The sequence below is a fragment of the Amblyomma americanum genome, chromosome 9 (genome assembly GCF_052857255.1).
Source record: "Amblyomma americanum isolate KBUSLIRL-KWMA chromosome 9, ASM5285725v1, whole genome shotgun sequence".
Classification (NCBI taxonomy): domain Eukaryota; kingdom Metazoa; phylum Arthropoda; class Arachnida; order Ixodida; family Ixodidae; genus Amblyomma; species Amblyomma americanum.
In genome coordinates this window covers 28,822,409-28,841,138 of record NC_135505.1, presented here as the reverse complement: position 1 = coordinate 28,841,138, position 18,730 = coordinate 28,822,409, and the positions used below count along the sequence as shown (strand labels likewise).

Here is an 18,730-nt window from a genome sequence, read left to right as displayed (position 1 = left end):
GGCTTGATTTCATTGACACATGACTGATGTTTAGTCTATTACAGATTCCTTACGATGTAGCTAATGAAATAGCGACTTTTGTGCGCTCTATCTATATATCTGTAAGTTACTCCTGCTTGCGCCCTGAGACTGCAGTATCTAGAAAATAAATAGAAACGTTATAATATGTGCTCGTGTGAAACGGTTTTTCGTGGTTAATTACTGCTTTTAAGACGCTATCCTTTGGTGATTTTTTTGAGAGGATTGGTTATCATCTAAACAGTTTCGGAAATCTCTCATAAACAGCACAACGATAGTATCGCTAGCTGCGTGCCTGAAATATACGAAATAATCTGCCACAATTCGAATCACAATAGTACAAGAAAAGCGGTTCTATTGTTAAGTACGCAGTGCAGCCCAAGTTTCTCCCGAACACGCAAAATGAAATAAAATACAAGTAATCACAAAGTCACAATGCTGTGACTGCTCACGTTTCTCTGATGCAAGCAATGCCGGAAGAGGTTCGCAGATATTTCACTTTGAACGCAGATCGTCAATCCCGGGAACCATGCTGTTCTGGGACCTATGGAAACTGGAGAAGTACTCTTTCAGTCACCGTACATAATGCGAGGGTACTACAAGAATCCAGAAGCTACGACGACCTTGATTGACAGTGAAGGATGGATGCACACAGGTAATCCATGTTGACACCTGATCATTTTTTTTTTTAAACGGAGGTCAGAAAAGAAAAGCTGACATTTCTTGCCTGTTTGCAGCACGACCGAATGAAAGCGGTAACTGCCCCCAAACCACCTCCTACTAGTGTATATCGGAACCACCCTTCATTGTTTAACTTCAGCTGTGTAAGTCTCATAAACGCCCCCTAGCTTGGCTCCAAGCAAAGTTGACCGAGACCTGCTTCAATAACAACATTATTATCAGCTATCAAGGGAGCGCGTGATTATGTCAACTACTGTGTTCCACAGCAACCTAATTCAGCTCCCATATATATATATATATATATATATATATATATATATATATATATATATATATATATATATATATATATATATATATATATAGAATTTATCGCTGTAAGCGACACCTCTGAAACTTTTCGTCTCTGGAACGAAAATTTTCTAGACGGTTAGCTTCTTGGTAATGAGTATTTCAGTGACCCCTGGAATAAGCACGAAATGCCAAAACCACCACAACTTCGCCATACATTTGCCTTTCAAATAACGCAAATATCAGCGGCAGCTAGTGTGAATGATAAATTTCATTAGGACGAAATTTCACCAGCCGTTTCACTTTCTAATGATGTGAACATTAGCGACAGCTAGGATGCCACAAAACACTCGCCTGCCGTTTAACTTTCTAGTAGTGTGAATTGCAGGTACAACTAGGATATGTGCAAAATGCCAGTGCAGCGAAAACTTCGCCAGACATTTAGTTTTGTAGTAATGCGAACGTAAGCGGCATCTAACATGGGTGTGAAATAACCATGCGGCAAAAATTTCGCACAACATCTTACTTCCTAGAAGTTGGAATTTTATCGACAGCTAAGATGTGCACGAAATATCTATTCCACAAAAACTTCGGCCGATATATCTTTTTAGTAACACTAATTTCAGGGACCACTAAAATTGGCGTGAAATGCCGATGCCACGAAAACTTCCCGAGGCGTTTAATTTTATAGGAATGCAAATGTCAGTTGCAGCTTGGTTGGATGTGAAATGTTAATGCCGGGCGGAGTTCTCGTTACCATATGCTAATTGATGGGGTGGGGGTTTAACAGCGGGCTAATGCCCATTTATTCATGCAGGGCTGGCGACCGACGTAACAGGCACAGCGCGGAAGGTCTACAACTTGAAGAAGATTCATAAGAATACAAGAGAACAATATCTGTAAATATAGGAACAGCATTGTGAAATGAATACTTTTATTAGAGAAATCAAATAATAAAGTTGGCGAGACATACTGGTTATTTAGAAAGAGAAACAACTTAAAGGCGCGTTCTGAACTTCTTGAACGGGCGCATAAGATGGGCGGACCTAGGAAGTAAAAAAAAAAGAATCTCTCATGCTCGAGAAAAAAGGTATAGAGGTTCGCAAGAAAAAGGTGCTAAAACGGAAACAGATATTCTCAGAAGAGCGGCAATAAAATCTTTGAAAACCGTTTTATTCTTGAAAGCCCCCCTTGCCTAAAAGCTACGGGAGGAGACATAGTCGCTGAAAGTCTACTGCAAACAAGGCCAAATTTCAAACTCTAACCAAAATTTGTTCATGCTTAAAAAATTAGAGCAACAAATTTTTGCAAACATCCAAAACTCAGAGACCATGTCGAGACGCAACCACTTTTGCGGTTTACGTGACGAAGAAAAGTAACCAAAAATATGTGTTAAATAGCGGATACCCAAATTGTTATGTATTTTCTGAAATTAAAAAAATTCTGCACCAGAAGACTGTAAAATCCTTGAATACATTTTTCGACAAAGCCGAGTCCAGCCCTACCTTAAAAGGGACAAGAGGCAGCCAAGCAGCATAAACGCAGTTTTTTTTTTTCTAATCTCGTGTTAGACACTCGTCAATAATTTTAAACTTAAATTCTGTAAAGATAAGGACGCTACATTTTCTGGTGCAGCTGCAAAAATTAGGACTTGAGAATGTCCCTAAGTGCAAAAAGGAGCGAGCATAGGAGATATGGGAATAAACATGACGAGATGGTAACAAGTTCTTTTTTTTTTGCTTTGGATAATTTTATCCTGTTGATCCGTGAGAGACATAAGCCATTAATGGCGCGCCAGACATTGTAAGACCAAAAGAGGAAGACGCAGGGACCGTCAGTGTTCTGCCCAAAACACAAGTAACGTACTTCGGAGAAATGTAGATCGGGAAATAGAATGAAGGAACTGATTTCATCGGCGAAATGCAGCCACGGAAGCATTTATTGATTCGCTGTGAATACGCACACATCCTAACAAGATTGAACAAGTCATGTCTCTTCCTTCTTAGGTGACCTCGGGTATTATAACTACGAGGGGCGGCTGTTTCTGGTTGGCCGGCTTAAGGACACCATCTTCCGGATGGGAAAGCACATGAACCCTTCGGAGACGGAGCAGTGCCTGTACGCCCACTGGGCAGTTGCGGAGGCCGCTGTGGTTGCTGTTCCTCGGGAGGATGCTGACGACGACCCGGCAGCAATCATTGTCCCCAGGCATGGCGTTGCGGCGGACGAGTGGCTCGCCGAAGAGATCAAGGCATTCGTTGCGGGTGAGCACTTTTCTCAGTGTGCACGACATATTGTGGTAAATGACTTGTATGACTTGGGAATACCGGTTTTCGCCGATTTGTTGATAGCATTTCTTGCTAAGTCACTGAGGAGAACAACATAGCATCATCAATTGGTTAGACAGGCAGAGAGGAATGGTGGGTCTAAAACTTAACATGCAGAAAATAAAAGATATGTGTAATCTCGCAAGAAAACAGCCGTTCATATTTCGTATCAAGGTTCATGAAGTCGTAAGGAAATACGTCTACTAAGGGAAGCTAGTGACCACTGACCCGGATCATGAGCGGGACACAGCTAAAAGAGTGGGATAGAATGCGCATGGCAGGTTCTCTCAGATTATGAATGGCAGTTCCCCAATATCCGTCAAGAGAAAAGAACACAACAGCTGTATCTTACCTGTACTCACCTTTGGGGAAGAAACGCGGAGGCTAACGAAAAGGGTTCAGCTAAAGCTAAGGACAACACACCGAGATATGGAAATAAAAATGCTAAGAGACTAGAAACGGGCTGAGAGAATGAGGGAACAAACGTGGGTTAATGACATCCTAGTCTAAATCAAGAGGAAGAAATTGGCTTTGACAGGGCATGTAGTGCGAAGGCACGATAACCAGTGGTATTAAACGTTAAGGGAGTGGATTCCAACACAAAATGAAATAGAGCAGGGTTTGACAGAAAGTTAGGCGGGAAGATGAGATTAAGAAGTTTGCGGGAATACTGTGGCCTCAGGTATCAAAGGACAGGGTTAATTGCTGAGACACAGAAGAGGCCTTTGTCCTGCAGTGGGCGTAGTCGTGCTGATGATTAGTTGTATAGCATTGCGCCAAACGCGAGCGGTAAACTACAAATACTGAAGATGGTGACAGTGTTAATTGTGCAAAGGGCCAAGAGTAACTTTCGGAAAAAGCGCCGTGGCTAAAATTGTTTTTTGGTCAATGCAAAATTTCTACAAAGGCGCACTTAACATTTAACCCGAGAGATACCCAGCACATGATCGGCGGAAAGTTTGTAACGAAACGAAAGCCGTTGTGTACCTTGCGCCACTGTAGATTAAACACTGCCAAGGAAAATTAGCTGCAGTTCAACCACTGCTGTACCTAGTGAGAGAGCGAAAGCTGTGGTGTATCGGGTAAGTAGACGCGGCTTGGCCTCTAACGTTGACTGCGTTCCGCACACTGCATAGGCAGTGCGCCTACCCTGCCAGGTGGCGGTTAAATTAATGGTTTATCACGAGAGGTTGGTCACCCAATGAAAACTGCGGCTTTTTGCTGCAGTGGCGCGTGTCTGCCACAACGTTGACAGCGCTAATGCATGCAGCCCACATCTCTTTCTCTCCACTGCCACGTACCTCAAAACTGCGATTGAGGCGTCCACTGTCCAAGGGAGCCAGTTATGTACATTCCTTCCATCAAAATCATGGGAGTCTAGAGCCTTGTAAACGCCAACGCCAATGAACACAAAGAACTCCGACGGTCTATAGCTTCAGTGCCGCGTTTCTGCTACAACATTGTGAATGGCAACGCATGAAGCGCACATCTGTCACTACCGCCAAGTAGCTTAAAGCGCAACCGAGGTGTCCGCGTTGCATGGAGCCAGTTCTGCGCCTTTTCTTTGCAATCGAAGAAAATTGAAGGTTGGTTTTTAAAATTGGTTTTTAAGAAAAGTAATGGCTCATTAACTGTCTCACATATATCGGTGGAAACGCGAACTGGCTTTGAGAAAAGGAAATGGCGCAGTAACTGTCTAACATATACCAATGGATACCGCAACCGCGCCGTAAGTGGTTCGACCTCTGGATCATTTTAAGGTCGAAACCTCAAGTACCGCGAAATTGTTTCGAGGTAGCGGACTGAAGATTTCGCTTTAAAAAGCTATGTTGGATGCCACATGTGCAGTAGTGGTGCGCGCCCCCCGAATGAAGTGGCGGTAGCTCCTCCGGTCCATCAAGAGATCCCCTCGATATAAGTTGACAATCTTAGTCCGTATTAAATAGCTAAATGAGACCGAGGGGTGGCCATTTGCCGCCAAGCTTTCACCGGCCGCAAACCAGAGAATCGGTCGTTGTCAAAGACTCAGGTATAAAACCAAGCTTAATAAGCAAAGAGACTGTACAGAGGAATTTCTATTCATCCATAAGTGATCTCCAAAAATCCGCAATGCAGGCAGAGTGGTATTTACCAGAGGCTATCTTGCAAGAAGGACCTTAAAACATTAGTGCATTAGTACACGAGAGAGGCAGCTAAGGTCATAATGTTCGTGGGGCTTCAGTGCCTGCTTCAGTCCGACGACCGGAGAATAAATTCGACTCATATTCGACTCAAGAAAACAGAGCTGGATAGAGGAGGAGGGTGAGATTCTTAAGACCACATAACAAAAACAACGAGGGCCGAGATAGCTTGCGAACCCTTCGACAAGAGTATTTCTTCGTGCGGGCTAGTGAAGTCACTTTAGCATTGCTTCGCATTTCTTTCGTAAGCATTTCTTCATTGATTTGCGGACTCAAGTTACCTTCCCGAACCTTCATTTTTTTTTGTTCTCTATGCACCAAAGACCGGTGATACTTAGAAATAAAAATAAATGAAATCAAGATAACGCCGCTTCAAGAGGGTAGAACCTTAACCAGTTCATCAAAAAGCCTGAAATGATCGACGGGACAAAAAGAATGGGTAGTGGTGACACTGCGAGATGAGTACACTGACCCTATAGGGTGGCCAAAAAGTGAGGGTTAAGCAAAGATGCAGGCAAAAGAGGAAAAATAATACGGTAGCCAACCGCTGGTTGCTGTAATCTAAGGTGTTACGAGCAAGGTACACGTAAGCAGCAATGACATGCAGCTCATTCATTTCACTGCCGTCTTTCACTTTCAGCTTTGAAGTTTAAAAATAGAAGTAGAAATAAAGAAGCCCCGCTGCGCCATCGCATTCATAAGATTAATATAACACGGAGAGGGAATGATCGCAGAGCCCCTGCGCGTTCTCTCTTCCGGACAGAACAACTGCAGATTTCTTAGTGGAGTTCAGATTTGCAAGAAACGCCTGAGTGAGAGTTTTGAGCTACGAACCTGACTCAAAAGTATTCAGTTATCCCCATAAAGGGCCCAATAGGGCATTACATAGGGGTGGGGGAAAGTTCTGCAGACTAGAACGGAGATGTGTTTGGAGAACATTGCGCTTGTTAGGCAGAATATTACAAAATAGCATAACTGATTCAAGTGCGCTAGGCCATCGCCGCAGCCAACTGATTCAAGTGGAATTAGAAATGAAGAATAGACATGCCTAAGATGTTCCTCATCTGCAGCATTGAAAACAGTTTACCGTTTCGATGCTCCTTATGTTCAAATGGGCTCTTTTTTGGTAATGAAATTGAAGCTTACAGGCATTGTTTGCGGCTGGCGCAGGCAGAAAAGTCGCTGCTCCTTGTGCTCTGAACGCAGCACTCAAAAATGGCGGTCGTAGCAGCCATGCCGCAGCGATCACGAGCTCATTGCGATGGCCCAGATGTTTTGGAGCAATCACGCAAGCAAGCGTCATTTCTGATGTCCCTGGATTTGCTGCTCTCGCTCGGACTGTTTTTTTATTTACTGCAGTAGGTCAAATAGCCTAAATGGGCATTAATGTACGGGCGACAAGCAGGGTGTTTCAAAAGCACTGTCAGCAAATATAAACACCAACATAAGAAGTAGAAATACAGCTTGAAACGCTTTCGCGCCCTTCCGAAGCAATGAACATTGTCTATAAAGTTTGCAGTGCGGATTGAATATACGAAACTGCAATAATTCACGAAAAGAGGACAAGGAAAGCAGGCGATCGTTTATGGTACATGGGACTATTATAGGTAAGTTATTGTGCGTAAATGTGTTTTAAAGAGCGGCCTGAAGGCTATTGTCATCAAACGTAACTATATCGTTTGGCAGCCTGTTACATTCAGAAACGTGGGATCTGCATCGGTACAATTCTTGCCCCTGTGCTATGTGAAAATTTTTTGGCTAAGTTTGGCTGACTGCTTCAGTCTCATTTGAGCGATGAGCGCTTTTCGCGCCTTTTTAGATATGTAGACGATTTCCTTGTTGTTAAACTATTTTGCTAGAGATTACTTGGTTTTAGTTGCAGACGTGATCCTAACCCGATTCAAAAATGTCATGAAATCACAGACTTTTGCCATTAATATAGCGGCTCAGGACTTTATTCAGTTTTTAAATATTGACCTGTATTTCAATCCTGGTAAGCATTTTTCTGGGCCTAGGAGCCTCGGTCCAAAAAGCGCTACTGCCTTACGACAGTTCCCACACGAAGCTCATCAAGCCAGAAATAGCAATCACATGCCTTAGGTCAGCGCTCCTCAAGTCTTGTCCTCACAGAGCGCGCATAAGTTTGACACTCAGGTTCAAGTGCTTAGCAAAGCTGGCTTCCATGCAGATGTTCTTTTTGCTGTCGCAGAGGCTCTCGTGAAAAAGCTGCAAAAACAAAACACCCAGTTATTTCAACAATATGCACCAATAGAACAGGAAAGGAAGTTCGAGAGAGAGAGAATAAACATTTATTTGTAAAAAGAGACCAGAGCGGATTGTGGGTGGGATTCTCAGTCCAAGGCTCCAGTGGCGTCCGCCTACGCTCTGGCGATGGCGACTAGCGCCTCCTGGTCTTCCAGGGTGCCGCTGGCCAGCGTCACCTCCTCTGCGCCAGCGCCGCATTGTGGGGCTTTAAGTGGTTCGGTTTATCTGTGCATGTACATGTAATGTGCGTGATTGTGGGAATTTCGCCACACCTAGGACATGCACCTGCGTATAATGTTGGGTGAATGCGATGTAGGTGGTGAAGATTGGGACAAGTAAGTGTTTGGATTTGTCTTCTGTGGCAACCGATCCTACACACGGTGGTACAATCAATATTGTGGTATGGGAGACCATACTCGATTCGAATCATGGCCAGGGCCATGGCGAGGTGGATAGTGTCGTCCTCGCATGGGTTTGCGATGTCCATCGATACCTCGCACCATACGTGCGATATTGAGCATGGACATGCATAGAGCAGCTATGGTGTGCTTGGGCTTGTATTCATGCGGGGCACAGAGGCCAAACATGGGGATGAGTGATTTTTCTTCTATAGGACGGTTGTGAATTTCGAGCATGATTGGGCCGGGGGAATGATAGCGGGGATCATGAATACGAATTATTTCCGATTTGTCCTGTGCACATTGCATACCGCTAGTCTGAACAAAATGCTCGACCACAGGGATGGCGGTTTGTATTGCTCTTTGGCGGTGTGGGATCCTTGAATTGACCACATGGCAATGTCATCCGCATAGATGGTATATCCAATGTCGCAGATTGTGGAGAGCTTGTGGGCGAGAGGGGCCATGGTTATATGAATAGCAGTGGGGATAGGACAGCACACTGCGGAGTGCCCTTGTGTCGCGAATTGGTAACGCGTCCCTGAATTTCCGAAGGGGAATGCTATCGCGTGCAGGTTCAAACAAGAGAACAAGGATATCAAACAAAACAAAACGAAGCCATATTTATAATTTAAAGGGAAGGGGGCCAATAAGAAACGCATACGCCTCTTAATTTCCTCTTGCACTCCCGGCCAGTAGAATTCTTCCAGACCTCGACCTGTAGTCTTCTTAATGCCCTGATGCCCTGCCAACAGGCTATCGTGGGCAAGCCTACGAATGCAAAGTGGCGTGCTTCCCGTGGAACACCTTCCCTACTTTCACCGAACATGCCTTCAATGACTCATCATCTCTTTGCTCTGCTTCTAGCACTTCCTTGGTGAACCTCATGGGACCAACGCTTAAACCAATACTTTCTCTCCTTCGTCCAGAAACTTCCTTTCCAGCCAACACCAGTTTCGGGCCCTCGCTCACCATTTTCACTGGCGACCTCGTCAAAGAGTATGTCAGGACATAAGTTAGCAACGCCCTCCAATTAATATCTGAATTTGACGGCTCACGGGCCTCTGGTATATTTCCATTTATGACATCGTACAATGGTGTCTCCGTGCACTTTACCAGGGCCATGCCAGTGAAATAAGGGGAAGCGATTTAGACTTCTGCCTAGGGAACTTCCAGACTACTGCAATAAAAAAAAACACCGTAGATGTCGAGCCAGTGAGAGCTGAGTCAGGAACTAGGGCTCTCCGCACCACCACTGTATTGCTCTCCGTGTCCTGTAAACCACGCACGGGTAGGCCTCGGAGCTCGCCCTCTAGTACAAGCATGTGTTGGGCATCTGCTAGGGTTTTCCAGACCACCACCTTATCGTCAGCTGGTTCAAGCCTATCTGCTGTTGTGAACACCGTTACAGGCGCAACAATCTCTGGCTGAACACAAGAGGACGACTGCTTCTGGTTTTCAATCTTTCGTGAGCAGGAACTTACATCATGCCCTGTTTATTGAAAGTAAATGCAATAGAGCTGTTTTGGCTTGCAGCGACAATCGGCAGCCTTATGTCCACGTCGATCACAAATGACACACCTTTCTGACTGCCTACTTGATGAAACACCCTTCTATCTCGGGATGCCCACCTCGAACGATTCTTTGAATGAAGACAAGTTTCTTTGACGCTGGGCCACTAGAAAATTGTCTGCTGCTTCAGCCATTTTGTCCAGCGTCTTGCACTCTCTTTCCCGAAGGAAAATTGACAGACGACTATGACAGTTCCTCATGAACGGTTCGGCCACCACCAAATCACGTAAATTATTGTACGTTGTGGTCGTTCCCGACATCTCTATCTATCGATCAAAAAGACTGAGCAGGCGTGCTGCGTATTGCTTACCTGTTTCTTTATCTAGCGGCTTACTTTCGCGAAACCTTTCGCGATAACCCTCTGCTGTAAACCGAAAATGCTGGAGCAGGGCAAGTTTTGCCTTATCATAATCCATTGAATCTGCTGGAGGCAATCGACCGAACACACGGAGAGCCTCCCCAGTCAAAGACATACTGAGTGCTGTAGCCCATTTTTTCTTGGGCCAGCTGTGCCCTTCTGCGATACGCTCAAAAAGATTGAAGTATGCGTCCAAATCATCTCTGCGACCGTCGAAAGGCGGGATCAATTTCTGTGGGCTAACCGCTGGTGAGGGTCCCGTTGCGCTTTCTCGATTTCCTCCACCAGGTTCTGTGAGCCTTAATTGGAGCTGCAATCTACGCTCTTCGGCCTCTGCTAGCGCCTTTCATGCGTTGTGCCTCACGTTCGGCTGCACGTGCTGCGCGTTCCTTCTCTTGCTGAGCAGCCACCCACGTGCGCGGCTTGGCGTTTATCAATTCCAACTCTTTGCCTAATTAACTCCTTTGACGTGCTCATCGTTTCTTTTTACGGACCCAGAGAAGGGTGAAAAAAACCACGGCTTCGTCCTGTGGCACCTGAATTCTCGCGAAGAGGTAAAGTGTCCCCGACTTTCCGAAGGAGAACGGTATAGCATGCAGGTTCGAACACGAGAACAAAGAAATCAAACAAAAGAAAACGAAGCCGTATTTATAATTTAAAGGAAAAGCGGCCAATAAGAAACGCACACGCCAACAAAAAAACACACTCAACAAGTGTACAAAACTACAGAATAAAAGGAAAGAGTTCACTAGGTACTGAGCGTCCCAGGTGAAGCAGGGATCCCTTGGAGACAGGGAGAACGCGGGTCGATGTAGTGCGACGCGTCGCTGGCGATGGGTCGAAGGAAGCGGCGGAAGGGAGCCAGGTGGTAGTAGGAGCAGAGAGGAACACAGGGAGACGCCAATGGACTTACGTCAGCAGCCCGAAGAACTTGGCAGCAGCAGAAAAAAACCGTAGCCAGGTCTTGTCTACAATCTCACAAAACGCCGGAGGTTTCAAGTAGGCTATACAAGAGTGCCTTTTGGCAGCATGGATCCTCAGTCCATCGACTGCCACCTCCACACTTGCAACGAACGCAGTAGGCTTGCGCCGGTGGTCGAAGGCAGGTCACGGCAGCACGGACCCAATGTCCGACAGCTGCCACCTCCACGCTTGAATGACACGATTTCCGCTGCGTTGTCTTCCTTCACACCTTGGTTTTTTTAACACGTCAGCTCTCGGCTCCTTGTGCTCGCCACGTCTTTGTCACCGTCGCCTGGCGCACACCCTTCGCACGGGCACACGCGCACCGCTGGGCTGGCACGCGCAGAGCTCCGCTGTTCGATGCACCCCTGTCGACGCACAGCGTTCACAAGTCCTTCGAGGATCTTTTGTGCGCCTCACACCTCGACAGGTGATTGGAAGGGGGACGATTTATTAGATCCGTTGCAAATCAAATCAGTTTAGATAGCATTTCTTTCATTACAGAAATAAACGCTTTGATAAGAAGAAAAAGTCGCTTCTCGAGCACCTTGGCGACGGTTCTTACCCCTTTCTTTTCGGCAACGAATAACAGGAGAATAAAATACAGTTGTTACTGAAACTGTGCGAAGTCAAGAGTATGCAGTAGACATAGTAATTGTAAACAGAAAATACCACATATTGGTGAACAGAAATATTGCAGATTCAATGTAACTGGCAGACATGGAGTCAATAAGACCAATACAATACCTAATCACCAATATCTTGCACACTGAACAACGTCTAAAGGAGAAATCGTCATATGGGTAAGCAGGACTAAAAACATTTCCCACGGCTTTTGCAGACATAGAAGCACGGACCACAATTTTTCCACAATACAACTGTAACGCAGCCATTATTAAAATACAAGCACAAAAGGCTGCAATAGTAATAGAACGAAAACTTTGGAACATTGAAGTTGCCTCCCAAAATTGTGAGTGATTAAACGTTTCAGGTGTTTTTTCGATAGTGCATGGTTGTCCGTAGCTGAATTATGATGGTTGTTAAATAATGCAGGCATAGTTTAACCTAATATAGTTTGACCAAGAATCGCGGGGGAAAATGGCACCAACAATAGTACTCTTGTCCCTATATCGTACGGAACCTCGTGTTGGTTTGATAAATTACATAATCGTAGAAAAGGCGTCCGATTAAATTTCAGGGAATATTTGTATTTTAACATGGCACTCAGCTCACACATATGCGTCACAGGAATTGCACCGAGTAAGGGAAACAGGTACTTGTGTGAGCTTCGTATGGAACATCTGCTATATGACGGAGAGCTCTTTTTGTAAAAGAAGGAGTTTGTTGATGTTTGTTAGTGATGTAGTTCCCCATACAAGATTACAATAGTTTAGATGAGGCGTGAAAATAGCATTATAAAGTAGCAGTTTTATTTCGGATGGAAGAACGTGTCTAAATCGGCAAAATATTTCGCAAGCTCTGGCCAGGCAATTTATCACAAAGTCTACATGCACATCCCAGATCAAGTTCTCCTGAAAGGTGACACTTACTTTGTTATTTCTATCTTCTCAGATCCTAAACTGAGGTTGAGACAACGTGTAACAAGTTTTTGTGATGGTGAGAAAATAGCAGCCTTCGTTTTCTATCGTGGCTGTGCGGTCAGAGATATATTGGAAATTTTTGCCCGTTTAACATACGGGCATCTGTCTAAACGCAAGGGAGGGTCAACACGCTACTTCACTTTGTTTACAAACTGGCGAACACTTGCCAGAACACTGCAAGAACTGCCCTCAGATTTTAGGATGTGCTAAAGATCAAATGGCGAGTTAAATGCAGGGAGCCCATGCAATCACGAAAGGCAGTAGTGACGAATGCATTAGCATATCTTCTGTTTACCTTTTGGAGAAAGAACGAGTTTTTAAAAGGCTCTTAATTTTTCACAATAGCCTTCATGACTTTTAGGTCTTTTTCTTTTCTGTTTCTTTAGTTCTTGATTTTTAAGTTATCATTGCTGGTGTGTTTTATATTCTTTCAAGTTTTGCGCACAAGTTTTCTTGCCTAGTGATGGGACTTTTTCTTTCGTTGTTCGTTTTCATTCAGTTGTAAGTGTAGAACCTGTCATGTCCTCGTTTTTCTTTGTTCTGTAAAAACGCTACGTTTTCGTTCAGCACAGTGAATTTACAATAAAAAAATGTTTCTATTTTTCCTCTTGTGCTCGTTAAACTACGTTCAAATTGACAAAGTGAGTCTTTACTTTAATTAAAGAATTTAGTAATAAATTTCAGTTTGAGAATAAACGTTTGTAACAACGAATGAATCCCCATGCTATTCCTTTGACCGGCGCACCCAACGTAGCCGACACCAACAAGACATGCACTAATTGTGATCATTACGTCTACCGCGGTGGCTCAGCTGTTATCGCGCTCGGCTGCTGACGGGAAAGAGGTTGGTTATATCCCGCCTACGGCGGCGATCTAATTTCGACGGAGGCAAAACTCTAGAGGCCCGTGCACTGTGCGATATGTCAGTGCACGTTAAAGAACCCCAGGTACTCAAAATTCCCAGAGACCTTCACTACGGCGTTCCTCACTGCCTCAATCGCTTTCGGATGTTAAACTCCATAAACTAAACTAATTGTGACAATTCGGTTGACCAAGTGAACAGTGCCTTGTTTGTCCAGAGAAAATAAAAGCAACCATGCACTGATGAACTGCTTGGGAGTCTTTCGGATAGATCAGAAATGCACTCAGACATTGTTTTTAGGGCACTGCAACTACGCTTAGTTTCTCTCATCGGCGGACAATAGCTATATATGAGAATTATGTTGCAACTTAGCGGCGATGGCAGTTCAGCAGTCAAGAAGACAGTGAAAAGGCTTACAAAAGAATTTTTTATGGTGCTGATTTGAAGATGTGACGATCAGAATAGCTCGCATTTGGCGATAGCAACAACCACGATAGCGCTCTCGGCCGCGCTTGATTTTAAGCTGACGAAGAACTTTCGACATACTGCGCGCAAAGTAAGCACTAGGATATAGAAAATAGAATGAATTGTGGGTGACTGCGATCATTCAAGATAAATCTGGTCGCATCTCTTTTACAAACAAATCAAATCAAACCTTATTCGTCTGTATGCGTACATATTCATACATTCTGATCTGCCTAAGCACATTTTGCTTGTTTTCTGATCAGGCAGCCGGTGGAGAAATAACTCTGTATGAATACATTTTTATTTTTTTACTAAACACTCGTGCTAACACAGAGAAAAAAGTCTGAACACAAAATAGCACATATGAAACAACTCAAGCTATACACAAGGCAATACATTTGCACACCAATTTCTTATGTCCATCATCATCCTACACTTGTTATTTGCAATACATAGATCATCAGAAATTGTATCAAATACAGCTGGTACATAACAATTGCGCATCTTTTTGCCATATTTTGTATAAACCCGTGGCCTAACAAAACGTACCGTTTTTCTCAAGGTGACATCTTTTTTTTACGAGAGTCGTATATTCATGTGAATAATAATACCGCGTTAACACAACAAAGTGGAAAAGTTCATGAATCTGAAGGATGCCTAACTCATCGTATTTCCCTTTCATGTCAACCGAGTGTAGTCTGGTGGCGTAAGATATAGTGTTCACTATTCTGTTTAGGATAACATTTAATGCTTCTTTCTTGTATACGGAACAGTTACCATATACAGTAATGCCAGCATATACAGCATTAGGTTCTACTAATGCTGTATAGATCAATCGTCTAAGATGAAGCGGAGATTTGCCACGAAGGTGATACATCATAGCCGCAATGGCCCTTATCTTTCCAGAGAGGTAGACGACGTGGTCGCTCCCCGTGAGGTGTTGGTCAAAGTGGATGCCCAGAACTGTTCTCTCCATTTTCATAGCTTTACAATTACACGGGCAACAATGGGATGCGGGAAGATACTGTGGTTGGTTTAAAATAACAATTTTATGGGGCTTTTTAGAGCATATCAGTTTTATTTTGTTAACCTTTAAAAAAATGAAATTTTGCGAGAACCAGTCAAACATTCCACTTATATTCGTTTGAAATGATTGCACGCCTGTACTATAATCAGTAGCTTCAAGTGCGAGTGCTGTATCGTCAGCGTATTGAAAAATGTTTGACTTAAGCTGTAATAAACCCCAATCAGATACACGTACAATAAAAAGCAGTGCGCCAAGTGTACTTCCTTGAGGTACACAGAATTTAATATTTTTTTAAAATCTCCGCGCGTATTATCAAGCATCACACACTGCAACCTATCTGTAAAATAATTGACAAAAAGCTTGTTAAAATGACCGCGAAAAAAAGTGTCCATAATTTCTCGAGTAGTAGCGCATGGTCTATCGTGTCAAATGCCTTAGTTAAGTTCAGAAATAAGGCTAACACAATGCGATTATTTTCTAGTGCATTGTAAACATAGTCAAAAATTTTTCAAGAAGTGTAGTCGTAGTTCTATTCCTTGTGAAGCCAATATGCGCAGCAATGTTCAAAGAGTATTTTTCACAAACATATTCCATAGCATATGCAACATGCTTTTCCATAATATGTGCTATTGATAGAAGTATTGTGATTGGCATATAATTTGTACAATTACCTTTCTTCCCGTGTTTGTAAATTGGCCTGGCAACAGATATTTCAAGTTCTTGAGGCATATCAACAGTTTCGAATACACCATTCAGTATGTTCATAAGCAATTCTTTCAAAACGTCAAAATTTCTGTAAAGATTTTTTATACGAATGCCATCATATCCCGGTGGCTTGAACTGCTTCATTCTGCATATAATGCTCCATACCTCGTCAATTTTTATCAGTGGCAGATATGCGGTATGCACACATGCCCGTTTCTGTCCATGCGGTACAGGCCTACTGACTGCTATATTTCGCAACTTTTTTGTTGTGTTCATAAATACATCATTAAATTTATCGCAGAGCATTTTCACGTTCTCATTTGGAAAATATGTAATCTGTAAAAAGTAATCTGTTACAACAAACAGCCCGAAAAAAACGCAAAGAAGAAAGGAAAGAAGGACGCTGGACATGCACTGACCCTCAACTGTATTTTATCGCCATCGAAAACAGTCTTGTACGCATGACCGGCTGTAATCAGCTAAATACAAAAATTAAAAAAGCTTTACAATCATACAAGGAAAACTAACAGTGCAGAGTGGAATCAAGTTGAGTCAAGCTTTTCGTTTTCATCATCCTTGAGGAACCAAGTGGCCATGCTCATGCAAGTACCCCCCCACGTTTGGTGATATAGTACCCTTCAACTTCCTCCGGTGTTGAGCTGTCTAAGCGTTTGTACAAGACTCTTGTGGTGCTAAATCCCTCGCATGGGAGACAGAAGGCTGCAATGCGTGAACCTGGATATTGGTTTTGCACATTTGTTTTTCGTTCTCTCGAGGGCGTGTAGTGAAACAGTGGCCTGGCTGCCGTATGTACTGGGCACTCCATAAAATATCTATCTTATAGACGACACCTTCGGTAATTCGTAATGGGTAATAGTACCGCGGTTTTCAGCACCACGGAGTCTAATTTGCAATGCATGGATGGTCAGATACCGGAGATACCGGATGGGGCCAGTCTAGAGAACATTACCTGATATCCCTTTGCCAAGTTCTTGATACCGCGTGAGAAAAAACTAACATACGGGATGATAGCGAATTTGTCCCTGCTGTGCTGCTGGATAGTGTGCAAGTGCGTCAGCTTTAAATCTTTAAACAGTTCTTTGGAGATTGTCACATATAAGGAGTCTAAAGTAAAATTATCAAGGAAAGAGGTGTGAATAAGACGTGTATTAACCGAAGAATAAAGAAGATGAAGAAGCATTCGGTGAGGTATAGAGAGATGATTATTGGAGAATAGAAGAAGACGAGGACAAGGCTTACGTGGACTAACGCCGAGGCTATAAAAGGGTGAAGGAGAGCGAGACACGGGGGGAAGAACAGATAAGCGGAGGCTCTGGAGGCTCAGGGACGCATCGGCTGGAAGAGGGCAACGCCGGCTACTGCTCCGGTGAGCTCGCGTTCTACGGCTTCGCATCGTGGACTTCCTGCCGCGCCTGCGCCCATTCCGGAGAGTCATCGGAGGACGCTACCACCTGCTACGGCCAGGGGTGTCTCCAGCGCTGTTGCCACCCATCCGGATAGCGCATCCAACGCCAACACCGGCATCACCTCCACGGGCGCTTGGACCGAGAGCTTGTACGACGCAGCCAGCGATGCCGCCAGCCAGGCCAGCCCAAGCACGTCCAACGCCGCCTCGACGCCGCCTACTGAATCCATACAACGCAGCAGCCACACCTAACCAACTGTGAGCACTAAAGCCGACCACTAATAGTAGAACACTAGTAGTAGACGCGGGTAGCAGTGCTCCCGGTACGTGTGTGGTTATAGTCTATGTGATTTGTGTAAGTTTTGTTAGTTTTGTGTTCTAGTGTGTGTGTCACGTAGGGTGTATTAAATGTGCGTTTGTGTGGGCACACCTGTTGCCAAGTCCATTCTTTTTGTCCGAGTGTGCTCTGGGGAGATCCGTGACAAAGATAAGTGGCGAGCCTGTGCCAGGATTCATTTCCTTTTTTACTTTTGCTTTGTCTCGGATTTTTCTGATCTCTCGACGCCTGAAAGTATGGTTTTGGCAAAAAACGTTAGAACTGGCACTCAAGCTAGGGTTAAGCAATGAAGAAGCGATGCTTCTCTATGAGGAGGAGGGAAAGAGGCAGAAAGAGGAGGCAGATAGGCAGAGAGGGGAAAGGGCGCAAGCACGCGCAGACGCTCGTGAAGCAGAAGAGCGGGAGGAGAAAAGAGCTCGCGAGGCAGAAGAGCAAGGAGCGAAAAGAGCTCGCGAGGCAGAGCGAAGAGCTCCTGAGGCAGAAGAACAGGAGAAATGAAGGATAGAACGGGAGAAGGAGTTCATTTTGTGGAAACAGGCGCATGTCGCGGGAGGATATGAGGAGATCACAGTCAATGATCAGCGTTCCTTAGCGGGCACAGAATCTCTTAGACCAGCCAGAGTTTGCCCTTGAAAGGTGATGGCTCCTTTCAATGACAAAAAAGATGATCTGGACGCATATCTGCAACGATTCAAGCGGATAGCTTTGGGGCAAGGCTGAGAGCGCAGTGAATAGGCCATGGCATTAAGCATGTGTTTAGTCGGAGGGACACTGAATGTGTTTGAAAGGATGCCTCCTGCTGATTCCATGGACTACGAGAAAGTCAAAAAGGCACTCCTCCAAAGATTCAGACTTACGACAGAGGCTTTTCGTGTGAGACTTCGCACCACGAAACCTGAGGATTCGGAAACCCCTAAGCAGTTTTCCTGCAGGCTGACCAAATATTTTGATAGGTGGCTTCATATGTCAAACACAGCAAAGAGTTTTGAAGGCGTGCTTGACAAGCTGGTCACAGAGCAATTTTTAGCGTGTTGCAGCTCACCTGAAAGAAAGTTATGTTCATTGGAAGAGTTCGCCGACACTGCAGACCAATTCCTCGAAGTTCAAGGGCAATGAAATTTGAGTAAGGCAAAGGAGGAAACCCAAAAGATCCTAGAGACAGATGCGGCAAAACCAAGAGCATACGGCGGTGCATCTAAGGCGCCAGTAAGGTGTTTTTTTCTGCGGCAAGGTGGGACACCGTGCAGCTGACTG

The 18,730-nt window shown here is 44.4% G+C and overlaps 1 protein-coding gene across 1 annotated transcript in view; it reads left to right on the top strand.

The window, feature by feature from the left end:
* LOC144103816 (uncharacterized) overlaps positions 1-18,730 on the top strand; it is a 59,634-nt gene that overhangs the window by 19,957 nt on the left and 20,947 nt on the right. Inside the window, exons 5-6 of the mRNA XM_077636516.1 lie at positions 529-673; positions 2,997-3,254. Coding sequence (XP_077492642.1) covers positions 529-673; positions 2,997-3,254 — 403 coding nt within the window. The remainder of the gene's footprint in view (positions 1-528; positions 674-2,996; positions 3,255-18,730) is intronic.